This window comes from Acomys minous, assembly GCF_964271855.1.
Source record: "Acomys minous genome assembly, chromosome: 9".
In the NCBI taxonomy this organism is placed as follows: Eukaryota; Metazoa; Chordata; class Mammalia; order Rodentia; family Muridae; genus Acomys; species Acomys minous.
The window spans coordinates 100,383,058-100,399,282 of record NC_140490.1 but is presented as its reverse complement, the minus strand read 5'-3'; the positions used below and the strand labels follow the sequence as shown (position 1 = coordinate 100,399,282).

Below are 16,225 nucleotides of genomic sequence, written 5' to 3'. Positions count from 1 at the left end.
GCTCAAAATGCAATGGATTTTCCCACATCAATTATAAATCTCAAGATGCCTCTCACAGACATAACCACGGGTCAATAAGACATGGGCAGTTTCTCAATTGCGGTGACCTCGTATGACTATAGGTTGTGTGGAGTTGACAGCTGACACTAACTAGGACAATACTTTCAAATTTAGCCAAACAAATATTACATTCCAAGGGATGAGGCACATTTGAGAAGTCTCCCTAAAATCTGAGTTATAGTTATAATGTCTATGGTATTGGCTTTACAAATGATTTGGAGAAAGGAAAAACATCAGTTATTGCAATGTATTTGAGGAGTCTGGATGAGAACCTACTGCTATTATTTTGCCAAATGTGCATAATAAGAAGATGCCTTCTAATTATTTAATTTTTATACCTACAGATTGGCATAGCTCTCAGCTTTTACCAGCCTTTTGTCATTGTCATTCACTTTCAAAACCAAAAGATCAGCTCTTCTAATAAAATTTTGTTTTTGCTTTCATGCATTTTCAATATATTCCATACCCCAAATATTCTTATTCAAAAGTAGAGGAATACAAGTAGCTTCTCAGGCAATCACGAGTGTAAAGTGATGTGATGGATCTTAAAGATGTGGAAACTGAGGGCATCTGTATTGCTGTTGCATACAGTTGCTATGTGCATACTATGGTCATAAGAAATACTTTCTCACACACAAGAGCATATTTTTTCAAACACATTTATTATTTTCTTTCTGCTCTTAAATGAATTAGATGGAAAACATACAACAGTAAGAATAAACAATAGAAAAGTTTAATTTAAATGTCTACATCTTAGCAATGTAACTAAAGTATTCACTTCAAAAATTTTATTTCGTGCATATTTAATTCAGTATGAACCCCTAAGTTTTTCAAGTTACATGCGATCTGTAAGAGTAGCTGAAATATATTGCCATTTCATTTACTATCTGTATATTTTGTAAATTTATACCTAATCATGATTAGTTAAATTATTAAATTCTTATTTTTTACCTTAACATCCTTAGCTTATTGTTTATATAATCATGCCACAATGTTGAACACATCTGAAATATACCAAATTTGTTCCTGAAGAGGGCTATGCATCACGTGGCTACAGAAAGCATCATGATTTTGACAATGTTGTGGTTTGCCTAACATTCAGACACTACACAAAACTCCCAATGGGCAAACGAGGTAGGCACATGTATGCTTGAGGAGTTTTGCTGAGGTTGATAGGGTTTCCATCCAGCCGAATGTCCTCTAATGCCTTGCGAACATAAGTTAAATTTTTAACATTACAGAAAGTATCCTCATGCATCTCCAAAATATCGTTATTCTAAAAAAGACAAAAAAATATGAAAAGACAAGACAAAACATACTCAAAGTATTGAGTGAAACCTCAATACATACATGCAGGCAAAACACTGTATACATAATAAATAAATCAATATTTTTTTTTAAAGATACACCTCTTTTACTTCTTTTATTTGTCCCACCAGTCAAGACTATTAGTTCTATGATTATCACACAGCAAACAGTGTGTGTGCCATAGGGATAATTCAGTTAACAAAGTCGATATGTTCTTATCAGTGGGGATCACATGGGGAATGTAAGCAGGTGAGGGAAGTTATTGAAAGAAAGGAGTGTTTCTAAAATGATGAAAACTTGAAGACAAACTGGTTGCAAGAATGAACGGGCATGGAGAGAGTCAAGGGAAGAGCATCCTGGGAAGGGAGAGAGCAAGCACAGATTCCCGAGGGCCTGCATGGAGATGCTTCTGCACATTTACCACTCAAGTCTACCCAGCTAAGTGAACTGAGAGAATTGGGAAGTAGGTGTTAGGAAAATGCGCTTTCTCTCTTTCTTTCCCTAGTCCTGAACAGCCACTAAAATACCTACTGTTTTTTTAAAAATAGATTTCTCCACTCTGAGCATTTTACATATGGGGGATTATGACGTGTTATCTTTTAAAAGAAATATCTGTTTGCAAAAAATATTGAATACTGGAAGAAATCAAAGGTGGCCATGTCAAATTAGCTTAAGGGGCAGCAGTGAGGGTTGTTCACTTAGTGTCATGTCTTTTAAATTCATGTGTGCTATAGTACATGATAGTGTTTTCTTCTTTTCTATTACCTGAATATATATATATATATGTATGTATGTATATATACTCATTTATCCACTCATCTGTTAATGCAAGAATGAATTGTTACCCAATACAGCAATGCCTTTATGCTTTATGGCTTTCATGAGTATTTGTGTGAAAGTTTTATTGGAGACATATGCTTTCTTTCTTTTATGCATATATGCATTTACCAAATTATTGAGTTGTAACCATATCTTTTGTATTTGTGGGAACTCTTGAAGTATTTTCCAAAGGAGCTAACATTGTTTTACACCCATGTAGCAGAATACACATTTAACTGAAACTGGACAAATAATTTAGATATGAGTATTAGCTCATTTTAGATTTGTTTATTGACAGCCTGCAGAAATACAGTTGATCTTATATTATGGAGTATTATATTATTGATCATGGATCTTATAATAAGATGGAACAATATGAGATATGTTGGCCTTATAGCCTGTTTACAGCTAAACTGTTACGCTATGCTACGGGCTTAGTAAGTTCCTTATGATTTGCTACATGCAAAATTTGTAGATAAATTTGAGAAGAATATACACCTTAATAATGCAGTTTTCGGATCCACAGTATTAAGGTATTTGCACTTTGTCTAGACCTACCTACTGCTCACCTTCTGTAGTATACCTTTGATTATACAATGATTATTATTTCTATGTTAAATAAATTCTCTGTATTTAAAATATATGGGATTTTAAAACACAGTTTTGTTTGCATGTAATAGTATGCACTTAAAATCTCCACACCGAAGGGACAAAGGCAAGATTCTCTCTGACAAGTTCAAGATTAGTCTCTTATACAGAGGAAATTCCAGGCTAAAATGGCTACATGCTAAGATTTTTTCCCAAAGACCAGGAAGGTAGTTAGGTAGGTAAATAGATAGATGATAGATAGATAGATAGATAGATAGATAGATAGATAGATAGATAGATAGATATAGATGATAGATAGATGTTAGATTGATGACTGACCAATATATGATATTGATAGTTAGACAATAAATAGATAGAAAATTTCTTAATATAGTTTTCAGACTGATTACTGTTAATGTTTAAGCAATATAATTGACATTTGCATAATGATCTTACAACTTGTCACTCTGCTGAACTCATGAGTGAGTTGAAATAGTTTTTAATGAATTCCTTGGGAGTTTCTGTGTACAAGATCTTGCTATCTGAAAGTAAAAGTAGAAAACCTTTCCCTTGCCATCTGTGTGTTAATTATTAATTAATTTACTCTTTCTCTTTTTCTCATCAGAACTGTCAGACATAATATTTAATGAGGTAGTGAGACCTACTGAAAAACCTATCTTGTTTCTGAGCTTAGAAAAAAAATTTAGTGTTTACATACTAAATATTAAGTTTTAATTGGTATGTATATGTATGTATATGTATTAATATACACACATATATATATACATATATGTTCTTTATTGGATTGAGGAGTTTTATTCTATTTCAATTTTTCTTTCTTTAGAGATTTTATGATAAACAGATATTAAATTTTGTCAAGTACATTTTCTTAATCTACTTAAATAATGAGGCAGTTTTATCTCTATTCTGTTACTATGGCACATTTATGTCATTTTACTGATAATGATTTAAAAATTGTCCTTTTATTCTTGAACACTACTTGTTAATTGCATGTTACTATTGTTACACATAGGTATATTTGGGTTGTTTCTTGCTATACTGCATTATGTTTATAACTTGAATTGTTCTACAGTTTTCTCTTTTGTTGATAGATTTGTGTAGGTTTAGTCTTGTTATTGAGACAATATTAACTTTAGTCAGGACATACTCCTCCTCTCCATTACTTGGGATTGTTCATCAAAGATGAAAATATATTGATGAAATAATGATGGTCAGAACAATTTAAATTGCAAGTATCTATATCTCAGATATATACAGAAATACTATAAAAGTATAGAAATATAAATAGTATTAAGAAAAAGAAAAATGCAGAGGTAAAATATTAACATAATATACATAGAAAATCATAGGAACTGGAAATTACTTCTTGCATAATAAAATCCTTTCTTTTAGTCAGCTGTACTTCAACAAATACTAGATATTTTATTTATTTATTATTTATTCCATTAAAGACTAGAAAATACTCGAGAAAGCTGATTATAGCTATAAAGCAAGTTTCTTTCATGGATCTATGAAGTAAATTATGTCCCATTATCTCAATAACTAAAAATGTCTCACTGAGCATGTTGTGATCATATGGATGACAATGAAGTATATTTAGAAACCATTAGATCATAGCATTGTGAAAATGTGTTTTTGCCCATTCCTCCAAAAATAAAATGCTGCTTAACGGGAGTATAAATAATGCAAATTTTCAAATGTGTTGGTTTGAAAAAAAGTGAAAAGAGAAAAGAAAAACTCACTTTCTTTAACAGAAGAAATGGGGACTTGTCATTTCCAGGACATAGGGATGCCTTTGGACTAAATTAACTTCAGTATAAAACTGGATATTTATTTTTTAAAAATTAAAATTGATGATTTTTTTTCTGAAAATTAGAAATCAAACTTAATTTTGGTCTTCCCTTTGTGGCCCTTATGTATTTCTTCACAGGGTAAAACTTTCAATTTAAAGAACATTTCCTGTTATCTAAATCTTGTTTCTAAATGAATAAAACTAATGACTGACGACGTCACCACCAGTTTAGTAGAATCAATTGCACAGTGAAGATGCAAATACTTTATGAGCTGATGGAATGAATGTAGGAAGAAACAGAGGTGGAAATATTGGTACACATGTCAATAGGTCATGGAGTGCAGATTCCCTAGTCCTGCCTTTCTTCTGCTGGGTTTGTCCTCCCTGGAGTTTCCAGGCTCACCTTACCACAAGAAACCTACCTGGAGGTGAAGAGCTCGAAGACTCTCTGGAAGTGGCAGAGGGATGTGGTCCAAGCTGTTATCCGTGATGTACAGATGGTGGAGCTCAAACATGTCCTGTAAACATGCACACGCAAGACTGACTTTCTTCTTATTCATTTGTAAACTAGCATGCCCCTGTCTGGGCCCTGCTTTGTAAATTGCTAGACAATTCAATTCAGTTTTGGAAAATCTGACTATAAGCATATTTATTTATGAAAATAGAAAATAAGTTTTATCCTCTTAGAGGGAAAAAAACCTTGTTACATTCAATATCATTTCTCTGTATACACAGGAAATTGTTTTACCTCAAATATTTTGAAGTTAGAACCTGGAGGGGGTTTTTTGGATATATTCTTTTATTTTATAGGTTTCAGAAATAGAATTTTTTTTTGATCCAGAGACTGGTCAGGAATAAGAAAAATGATATATACCCATGGGTGGAGTTCTAAGGAAACCTACATTTTCTGGCGTGTGTCCCTTAAGGAGCTTTTTGCAAACATGTCCAAGTAGCACTCATTTCTAATTCAAGCCTTACTTTCTCATAATAACTCACAATATATTTTATTTTCAAAGTTTCCATAGATAATGCATATGAGATTTTTTTAGAAACCCCATTGAAAGCATGAAAAGGCTAGTCCATGACAGAAGAGAAAGGGGCCGCTGAGGCCTACCATGTGCTCGTGACGTCAAAAACTTACTTTAAATGCTTCTTGCTTAATTCCTTTCCTTCCTAGTCTATTGTTGCTGATATCAATAAATGTCAAAGTGTTTGGCAATTCCGGAAGCTGCCTTATTTTGTTGTCACGTAGCACAAGTTCTTGGAGACGAGGAAGCTTTCGGAATGCATCTTCATCAATCTCAGATATTAAATTTGATGTCAGATCAATCCTTTTTAAATCATCTAAAAGAAAAAATGATGGCAGTAGCTAAACACTCTTGAATATAGTTTACTGAAATAAAACATGCATGAACACATATCAAAAATAGAAATATGAAAGTAATTTGCAATAGATCTGTAATCATTACTTTATGACATTGTTTTTTCAAATGATATCAGTGCTCATATTCTTAGAGAAAATTGTTATTTTATAAAATAAATTGTCATATTATACTTTAAGTAGCTGTTCTTTATACTTTTCATAAATTTTGTCTGGACTTCCCTCTTTAAAGTGTTTTCCTCCAAAGCCTTCACTTACCAGGAAACTGAGACAGAGGGGAGGACATTCTAGGGGGACTCTAGATGAGAGAAGCATGGGAGAATGGAAAAGTAGAAGGATCCAGAGGGTCCTAGAAGCCTACAAGTAGAACATTGTGATAGTCAGATTTGGGCACAGGGGTCCCACTCAAACTAAGGTACCAGCCAAGGACAATACAGGCGGTAAACCTTAAACCCCTACCCAGATCTAGACAATGGACAGAACACTCTCCACAGTAGAGTGGAGAGTGGGATATGACTTTCTCACATACTCTGGTGCCTCACCTTTGACCATGTCCCCTGGAGGGGGAGACCTGGTGGCACTCAGAGGAAGGACAGCAGGTTACCAAGAAGAGACTTGATACCCTATGAGCATATACAGGGGGAGGTAATCCCCCTCAGGAACAGTCATAGGGGAGGGGAACGAGGGGAAAATGGGAGGGAGGGAAGAATGGGAGGATACAAGGGATGGGATAACCATTGAGATGTAACAAGAATAAATTAATAAAGGAGAAAAAAAATAAAGTGTTTTCCTCAGAAAAAAAAGTGCCACATTTTTTTCTGATAATCCAAGATACAGACATTTAAAAAAAGTCTTTAAATTATTGAAATGCTTTATCAGGACAATTACTAAAATTCTTCTAAGATGTAAACTATCTCAAGGAGAATTTAAGTTGCTATTCTTTAGACATAAAGCAACTATGCTTTAATGGAGAGAGGCCTACAACACATTTTAGCTTAACACCATGGCAGTGTACTCTTAGTATTATAGTGTGAAAATTAGTTGTGGCTTATAAAATAAGCTATTTATTATTAAGCCTAGTTGAAAATGGCCAGAAAATATCAACAACTATGTAACTTCCTAACAGCTATTAACTATGTGCTCTTACATCTTACCGTTACTGAAACACACTCTCAAATATTTAAGCAAAAAATGTAACTAATTTTTGAGTTATTATTTCATCATTTAAGTTTCATTTTATATATCAAGATTTCAGATGGTGAAATTTTCTGGGAAGTCGATAAGGAAAGAAGGTTAATATTTATGACCATACTTAGGCTAGCAAAGTCATTTTTGTTGATCTTCTTAATTCTGTTGAAACGTGAGTAGAAATATGCCGTCTTCTTAGGCAGTGGAGGAATAGCGTCAAGTTCATGGTCATCACAGTATACAGTGGTGCTTATACAAGTACACAGAAGGCAGGTTGGAAAGTCTGAAACATGTAGATAAATCAGTATATGTTAGTAAAAAAAAAATCTAAGAATACTGTGGTTCTGATTAGTAAACAAAATGAAATCATTACCCAGACCTTCCTCATATTATTTCCCATTTTCTCAAAGCATTTTTAGCAGATTGTATGTTAAAGTCAAATCAGTAAGTTAGAGCATCTTCCTTAATTGCTTGTAGAACCTATTTTAATGGATATACTATAGACGTTACTTTTACACCTATTGAAAGTCCTGTTTTCAAAACAAATATTGAGACTATTTCTCTTACAAGGTAAATTACCAAGTATTCATTACATACATGACTCAATATTTAAATACTCCATTACAATGTATTTCAAGAGGTCACACAAATTAATATTTATTAATCCAAAACATATATATTTTCTATAAGTGGCATAATGGTGGCTACTGAAAAATTTGTGGAAAAAGGCAAAAAGGACACACGGCTCTGCTTCGTAATGCTAGCTACACATGCAAATAAATAGCTTGAAGTATGATGTGATTTCGATTAATTAGAGAAGTGTGAAAGGGAATCTCTGTGCTATACATGAAGAGAAGAAGTTGAAATGTAGGTAAGAAAAACAAGTAGAAAAGAAGTACGCCAGGAAAAGAAAGGAATATTCACCAAAGACCTTGCTTTAGGATCGATAGACGAACCATGAGGCTAACCTCAGAGGAAGCCAAACACACTCCAGCTGAGAGCCATTTAGTAGTGTGCTTCGGCAGCTGTTCCCTCTCTTGTAGATGGACGGAGTTACTGGTCAGTCCTGTGAATAGCTCACCACGTCTGAACAGATGTTCAGACTGAAAGGGGATCAAGAGCGATAAGAGAGTGTGAACAGCAGACCAAGGAGGTGGGTTGCACATGAAACATTGTGGCGGCTTGTCTATGGTAATGGTGACAGCAAAGACTAGAGTGAGATGGAAAGATGGACAGAGTCTTTTTTTTTAAAGATGAATTTATTTATTATGTATACAGTGTACATGTATGCCTGCAGGCCAGAAGAGGGCACCAGATGTCATTACAGATGGTTGTGAGCCACCATATAGTTGCTGGGAATTCAACTCAGGACCTCTGGAAGAGCAGCCAGTGCTCTTAACTTCTGAGCCATCTCTCCAGCCCCGACAGACAGAATCTTTACTTCACTATACACTTAGCATTTGCCTAGAAGATGATAAGCTTTAAAAGAGACAGAGAAGCAATGAACAGAAAGTATATCAAATAGAGAATTAGGACCATAATGTGGACACAAAATGGAGGGAGAGTTTGAAAGGATGGAAAATAATATCGTTGTTAGGTAAGTAAGGCTCGCATGGATCCTTGACTATGGGATTGCATGCATTCAGACATTGGAAAGTCTGTAGAATGTGGTCATGGATGATAAACTATAAACTATTGCTGCTAAAACTGGAGAGAAGGCAAAAAAAAAAGAAAGAAAGAAAGAAAGAAAGAAAGAAAGAGAGACAGTGCTGTAGAGGTGTTTACTGAAAAGAATGATGAAGAAAAGATGGCAATGACTAAGACGTATTTGTGCTTCATTTCTGCCGCTATGATAAAATACTGCGACACAAATGATTTAAGGCACCAAAGCTTCATGTCCATTTATGAATATAGGTTGAAATCCATCACTGGAGGGACGTCACAGCAGCAGGAGCTTGGAGCAGTTGGTCACATCGCGTCCACAGCCCAGAACGGAAAGGAATGAATGCACACACACTTGGCGCTCGCCTAGTCTTCTCTACTCCTACACACGCCAGGGTCTCAAACTGGACAACGGTGTCAGCCACTGTCATGCTGGACCTTCTCCAGTTATTTGAGGTAAGCAAGACAATCTCCACAGATTCACCCCCGGGCCAAACCTGCTTTAGGGAATGCCTAGGTGAGATTCCCTTTCAGGTGATTCCAATTTGTTTCAAGTTGACAAATTAAAATCAGCTATAAGGGTAGGTAATCACCATGGGAGGAATCTCAAGAAGATACTCGACCCAGAGGAGGCAAGGTTCTGGGCTAACAGGAAGGCAGTAGTAACTAGACCTTGTTGCATAGCAAAAAGGAGCAAGTGGGAAGACATATAATCTCTCAGTTATACTAGGAATAAACGGATGGAGTGAATGATGGTAAATTCTGGATTGCGAATCTGCTAGGGCAGGGAGAATGCATTTTCACTGTAAAGCAAGAGACTGGTTGATGAGGTTCAGGGCTTAAAACAAAAAGAACATCAATAAGAGTAGTGAGGTGTGAGGTGGCTGGATGAAGTGATGAGGCTTCAAGGTGAAAGGCTATGTGAGGTGAATCAAACAAGATGTATCAGGATTAGGAGAGGAAATGGTTGGGGTGAGGGGGGACTGAGAATTGTTCAGTGTCCAGTTTGTGTCAGGTTAGCTGACACTTTCCTGAAGTGCTCATTCAGAGACTAAGAGGACTGTTTCGTCAGTTAAAGGGTCCAGTTGTCATTTCTGATGAAGAACTAATAATGCACATATCAAGATCTTACGGCATCACATGCCTGCAACCCCAGCACTCAGGGAGGCAGAGAGAGGCAGGCAGATCTCTATGACTTTGAGGCCTTTCTGGTCTACAAAGTGGGTCCAGGACAGCCAAGGTTACACAGAAGAACCCTGTCTTGAGAAACTAAAAAAAAAAAATAGTTTTCATTTAAAAATTATATTACACACAGTAACAAGTTCAGAATAAAAACCATTTAACCAAGAAAAGTAAAGAGAGTTCTTTAAGTGAACTCTGTAAAGTATTCAATCTTTAATTTAAATTAACGATCTGACTTAATAATGAATTAGTTTAAATTAATTTAAATTATTAAAATATTAAATGATATAAATTAACCATTGATTTAATCGCTAGTAATTATACTTTTTTGTTTCTATGAATAATAAGTATTAAATGAGAGTATTTGATTTTGTGCAGTGTTGGTCTTGTATGATAGCATTAATTGCACAGAATAACTTATACATATTTACATGGATGATGATTTCTTTTTGTTTTACTACTCATAGATTGTGATCACTTGGATTGGATTGATTTGGTAAAAGAACGTTTTGAATTTTAATATTTTTAAAATGTCCAAGCTGATAAACAATCATGAATGTATGATTCTTTTCTGGAAATTAATATGTAATTTAAGTTTCTAACTTCACTATATACCATTCATTCACTCAGTTATAAAAATAAGAAAAAAATATCACTTTGTTGGTATTCTCTCAAAAATTATTGAAACCAAACTTGAGCACAGGCTTTAAAAGGACTGTGCCCAAGCTATGCAAACAGGGCTGGGCTTAGGAGCATGAGGCCAACTTTTGAAAGATTGAAATTTGGGTCCCCCTCAGACACAGACTTAGAGGAGGGGAGGGGAGTAGGGGGGAAGTGGGAGGAAGGGAGGAATGGGAGGATACATGGGATGGGCTAACAACTGAGATGTAATATGTGTAAATTAATAAAAATGTATTTAAAAAAAAAGAAATTTGTAACCTGCTCTCACTGAGCTAAGTCCATTTACTTTTCCTATGTGGGTGCTTACCGTGAGGAATTTACACTTCTTAATTATTCTTTTGTCTCTTCAGCTCTCTTTGTGGCATTCTATTTATTACGTAGAAGTGTAACTATGTAGAAAGAATGTGATATATTCCCTAAAGAAACTGACTTCGCATTTTGTGTGTTGTGTCTGCACTCCACGGCCACTAGTACATTTCAATGATTTTGCAGAGATTTAGAGTACACTGGCATTTCTTGTTTATAAAGCATGTGGCAGTTCCTACCCTACGTGTTTGTGATTTTTGCGAAGAGTTGACATAAATCACTATAAATGACTGGATAGGGAGGATGCGCGTTTACAACTCAATTGTAATGCTTAAAAGTTTAGACAGTTAGACAGTTAGGGATTGGATATTGATTTTCAGGGCATAGGGTGGTGTAGAAGGGAAACTAACATATAAAGAAATGGTTTTATAGGATAAGTAAGTTCCAGACATCTGTTTTCTATGACTGAGAGATGGGGGGAACCCCCATACAGTCTAGAATCCTAACAAGCTGGCATTCAACCTCAATTCACTATCCTTTCTAAATTTAGACTTCCTTAGTGAGAAGAAAGAAGAGACTTGATACCCTATGAGCATATACAGGGGGAGGAAGTCCCTCTCAGTCACAGTCGTAGGGGAGGGGAGTAACGGGAAAATGGGAGGGAAGGAGGAATGGGAGGATACAAGGGAGGGGATAACCATTGAGATGTAATATGAATAAATTAATAAAATAAAAAAAAGATAAGAAAAACAAACTATTATTAATACCCCAGAGAGACTCTAAGGGATAAAGGAAAGATGCAACGTCCTGTTGCTATGGCCCAAAGACAGCAGCTGCTCAACCACCATAAAACATTATCCTTGTGCTGACTTGATCTCACAGGAAGGGTTCCCATCAGTTCATCCAATGCTGTGCTCTAGAAACTCATGGCACATTACTCTAGGTAATGTAGCCAGGCAATTATTTCCTTCCCAATCTTTGATTATTTGATTATTCCCAAAAGGACAAAGATGATGCATTATAAAAGCTATTTTTATACCCGACTACAAAAATATATGTATAGTTCCCTGTTTTATCTTCGTATTTTTCACTTTTTCTCTAGAGTCTAACATTGGATAGTTCCTTTAATTTTAGCTTTGTTTCTTCTTTGAAGGTTTCATATATTTATACCATGATCTTCATCATGTAACCCATTGCTCTCTGTCATCCCCCCTGTATCTTCCATCTCATATCCCTCCTCACGCCATATCCTCTTATTTAGTTTTACTTATTTTGGCCCACGGAGTGCAGTTAGTACTGCTCATGAGCACACAATTGTGAATTTATCCATTAAGGCCCTGAGAAGCTAATCGCTCCCCTTGACTGGAGATGGGGTCTTTGAAGCACTTCTCTCTCCCATGCTGGGCGTTTTAACTGTCTTGATCTTGTGTAGGTAAATAGAGAGGCTGCAGGGTTATGTGGGTAACAAGTACATCATGTCCAGAGGACAGCATTTCACAGCATGCCTCCCCATCCCCAGGAACCTACAGTTTTGACCTCCCTATTCTAAGATGTTTTCTGAGCCCTTGGCTGTGGTGGGCATTAGTGTAGATATCCAATCTGTGCCTGGGCACTCGCACATGCCTATGTTTAGCACTTTTTTGAACAATAATTCTATATTCCCACTACATACTTCAATAAGAAGCTTCTCTGACTAAGGTTCGGAGCAGCCACAACCCACGGATATAAGCACAAATACGTAGACGGCAGGTGGACAGCATGACCGCTTAGCAATACAACATCAGTAAGTTCTCACCTAGAGCCTATAACTTTAGCCACAGACAAGGGAGACTCCTTGTGGAATGGGTTGAGACTTGATAATTTTGGGAAATGACAGTGTATTCATTCACTTATAATTCAGTATTGACTTTTCTGACCTTCATTGGTGTGTGGACCCAGAAGCCCTGGGAATTCTGGCTCCTGTGGTGAAGAGCCATCGATCAGCCTGGGAGTGGATTCTTCATCCTTGTCCTCATCCTGGGTGTCTCCTAGCTGTGGGCCTGGAGTAAGGAGCTCTCTGTTCCCAGAAAGCCTCTCTGTCACCTTCTCAGTCTGAAAACAAGCAGAATTTCATAGCAACCTCAATCACCAAGTGTCCAACTGTGCCACAAGATGTCGCTCGTGTTCTTGTATTCCATACGATGTGCCTCGCCCATTGAGGTTTCTCAGAAATATTATTGTTTTCAGTTGTTTGCTTCTCAAATCTTAGGGATTGGTTTCAGTGCCCCCTTGATAGTTGCCAGTTTCTTTTAGGTTCATGCATTTCTTCATTTGATAGGTTTTTAAATTACTTTAATTATTGTTTGGTAATAATACAGCATTGTAAGAATGCATTATTGTTAGATTCACTTTAAATCAAGCACGCAAAACAAAATTCAAAAGTACCTTTCACTCTTGAACCCGGTTCAGTCTCATCCCTCACACACAGATACTGAGATACTGACTAGTATTTTTTTCCCTTTAGGTTGTCATTTATTAAATTCAAATCTACTCTTCCTTACCATTATTTTGTGCTACCTTTGATGACCTTTTAGTGAAAATTATTCTTCATACTGAGGCAAAATCTACAGTGGCATAAAGACTATATAATTTGTTTTTATAACACTGTTTGTGTTGTGACAAATTGAGAAATTTTTCAATAGGGGGCTGTGTGTATATATATATATATATCAAAATATATTGTTAAATTTGCCTTTCTTTTCACATTATATTTTTTTCTGTTGGAAGTTATTGGTTCCAAAATATTTAGAAACACCTTCATGTCCAGTTCCTCTCCTTTATGCTGGTGTTTATTCATTTCTATTTCTTGGTAAGTGTATGCTTCTCGATGACCTTGTAAGCTTTGGATGGGAATTTGCTTAACACATCCTGGCCCCACTCCTTCTTCTCTGCCAGTCTCATCACATCACCAGAAACCTCACATTCTTGATTGATCACACAGCAGCACGCACCCATCTGCATTTATTTGAACTCATGAAAACAAGAAAAAGCACGCAAATTACTTCTAAGTCTACACCTTCATATTTAAGGCAGGTATATAATAAGACTAGTTATTCACTGCTGGTCATATATAATCATGTGTGTGTGTTTAAAGATAAACATACTTTTAATGCCACTTTTGATAGGTTGAATACATTTCACTGCTGATGAGAATATTATTTTAAGGAACCCTTTCCTAGGCTCTCCATTTTAGACCCTTTTTACCCAAGACTTCTGCCCATTGGTTAGTTTTATGCCCAGGTCTAATAGATAATAAATACTGCATTGTTCCTTTATCTTTGTACTTATAGGCTGCAGCATAGTAAGCAACCAATAATATTTATGGAGTACATATTTTAAAAAATTCTTATCCACATCACACTTAATTATATCTGCATATAACCCTAAGGGTTTTCTGCAAAGAGTCAGCGATTATGAGGATGTCTACTTTCAAACATGCATCTAACTAAGAACAAATTGCTTAATAATGTAATGTAGGAGGCATCCAGAAAGCTGCTGTAAAGCCTGGCCAGGAATCTCCAACTGAGAAGCTGGGGCCATCTTCAGAATGACACACGGTTTCCATCAGTGCGCTCATAGTGAGGCAGCCTCAGAAGAATGGCTTTGCAGAGTCTAAAAGTAGGCCCCAGGAAGAAGGGAACTTGAGACAGATGTTTTATGGAGCAGAGGGACCGCCAAAAGGGAGGAACACATTCCTGACACGTTGCCTTGTATCTTTAACTTTGTAGGAAAATGTTTGCGCATCCTTCTTTTCCCTCCGAGGTAATTGTTTTTCCACTGATTTGACGTGAAACTGTAAGTCTCCTTTGTCATCCAATAGAATGGGGGCCAAGCAGCTTTTGGTGCTCATCAGAAATTGTTTTGTTCATGCTTGCTTGAAAATAAAAAGAACAACCTTTAAAACAAAGAAAGGGAATGCAGTTTCATTTCAGCAAAACTGCAGAATTTTAATCCCATTATATGGTGCCTGGAGAGTCTTCTGCATGGCAGACATATTTATTCTGACTATTAAATAGAAGTCATGTGGGCTCTTGTTTCTCCCCCTCTTTTTAACAATCTTCAAACTGCAACGTGAACTTAGAAGCAATTCATTTTAAAACGTGATGCCAGGGAATTGTGAACAAGTGTCTGTCAGAATTATAGATTTTTTTTCTCCTTATATTACAGAAACCTAAACGGGGGCATAAGCACAAAATCAAAAAGTATCCTTCAGTGATAATTGATATCACTCAAAGGAAAGTACAATTGCGGCTTTTAAGTGATATACACTGATTATTTCAGATCCTTTCTCCTCTAAATGTTTTCCCTTTTCTCTTTATTTGTTCATCTTGGTTTCCTGTGACTTGACTTTTTAACCTGTGCGTTGTACCTATCTGAGCTTCACAATTGTTCACAATGTATCCATTGCACTTGAAGAAAGTAACCTAGTGCCAGGTAGCAAGGCAAACTATATGATTCTTTACTGTTTACCTTTGGCTTTACAGTAACTTGTGTGTCCCTGGTACTGTGTTTACCTAACCTTGAACTACAGTGTTTGTCATGGTAGACTGTGTTCAGGAATATATTCTATTTCTACAGAAGAGTAGATACCAGAAAAGACACAGCTCAGAGACAGCATCGTGGCTTTTTGAGGACACAACAGATGTTGCATTGGAGAAGTAACTAGAAAATAAATAAGGATAGTCTCCAGCTGTTCAGTGTCCATTCCGTGCATAGCTGGGGCTCCAGGTATTCACCCAGCACACAGTGTTCTCTCAGAGCAACTGGTCTGAGGAATCGTTAATGTGAGTCAGACGAACTGTCTGCTTCCTGGAGAAATGTTCTCCATAAAAGTAAATGCAGCTATGTGGTTTTGTTTTATATCACACAGTAATGAGATTTGTACTAAAATAGTACTAATTATATGAAGACTATTTCATAATTAATATCAACATGAATAATAATAGAGACATGGTATTCTTGAATGGTATAACATTAATATGATATATTCATAGTTCATCCTATAATATAATTAATAATATTGATATTATTAATATTCATCATCTGATCATTGGCAGTGTTGTTTATATGTAGAAGAATCTCCTTATATAAAGTATGTTATACCATTTTAAGTGACAATACCATTTTGTTAAAATTATTTTTATCAAATCCATTCTCTTCTGGAAAGACCATATCTAACTGATCCATGTAATTATATT

At 35.9% G+C, this 16,225-nt stretch overlaps 2 protein-coding genes across 2 annotated transcripts in view; one reads left to right on the top strand and one right to left on the bottom strand.

Moving 5' to 3' along the window:
• Window positions 1-16,225, top strand: part of LOC311604348 (uncharacterized protein) — a 349,080-nt gene that overhangs the window by 278,205 nt on the left and 54,650 nt on the right. Inside the window, exon 10 of the mRNA XM_084794122.1 lies at window positions 9,072-9,275. Within this exon, the coding sequence (XP_084650248.1) occupies window positions 9,072-9,275 (204 nt within the window). The remainder of the gene's footprint in view (window positions 1-9,071; window positions 9,276-16,225) is intronic.
• EPYC (epiphycan) overlaps window positions 732-16,225 on the bottom strand; it is a 37,858-nt gene continuing 22,364 nt past the window's right edge. Inside the window, exons 4-8 of the mRNA XM_084794121.1 lie at window positions 12,905-13,079; window positions 7,282-7,440; window positions 5,730-5,932; window positions 5,011-5,106; window positions 732-1,336 (exon numbers count right to left, since the gene is read on the bottom strand). Of these exons, the coding sequence (XP_084650247.1) occupies window positions 1,166-1,336; window positions 5,011-5,106; window positions 5,730-5,932; window positions 7,282-7,440; window positions 12,905-13,079 (804 nt within the window). The 3' untranslated portion in view covers window positions 732-1,165. The remainder of the gene's footprint in view (window positions 1,337-5,010; window positions 5,107-5,729; window positions 5,933-7,281; window positions 7,441-12,904; window positions 13,080-16,225) is intronic.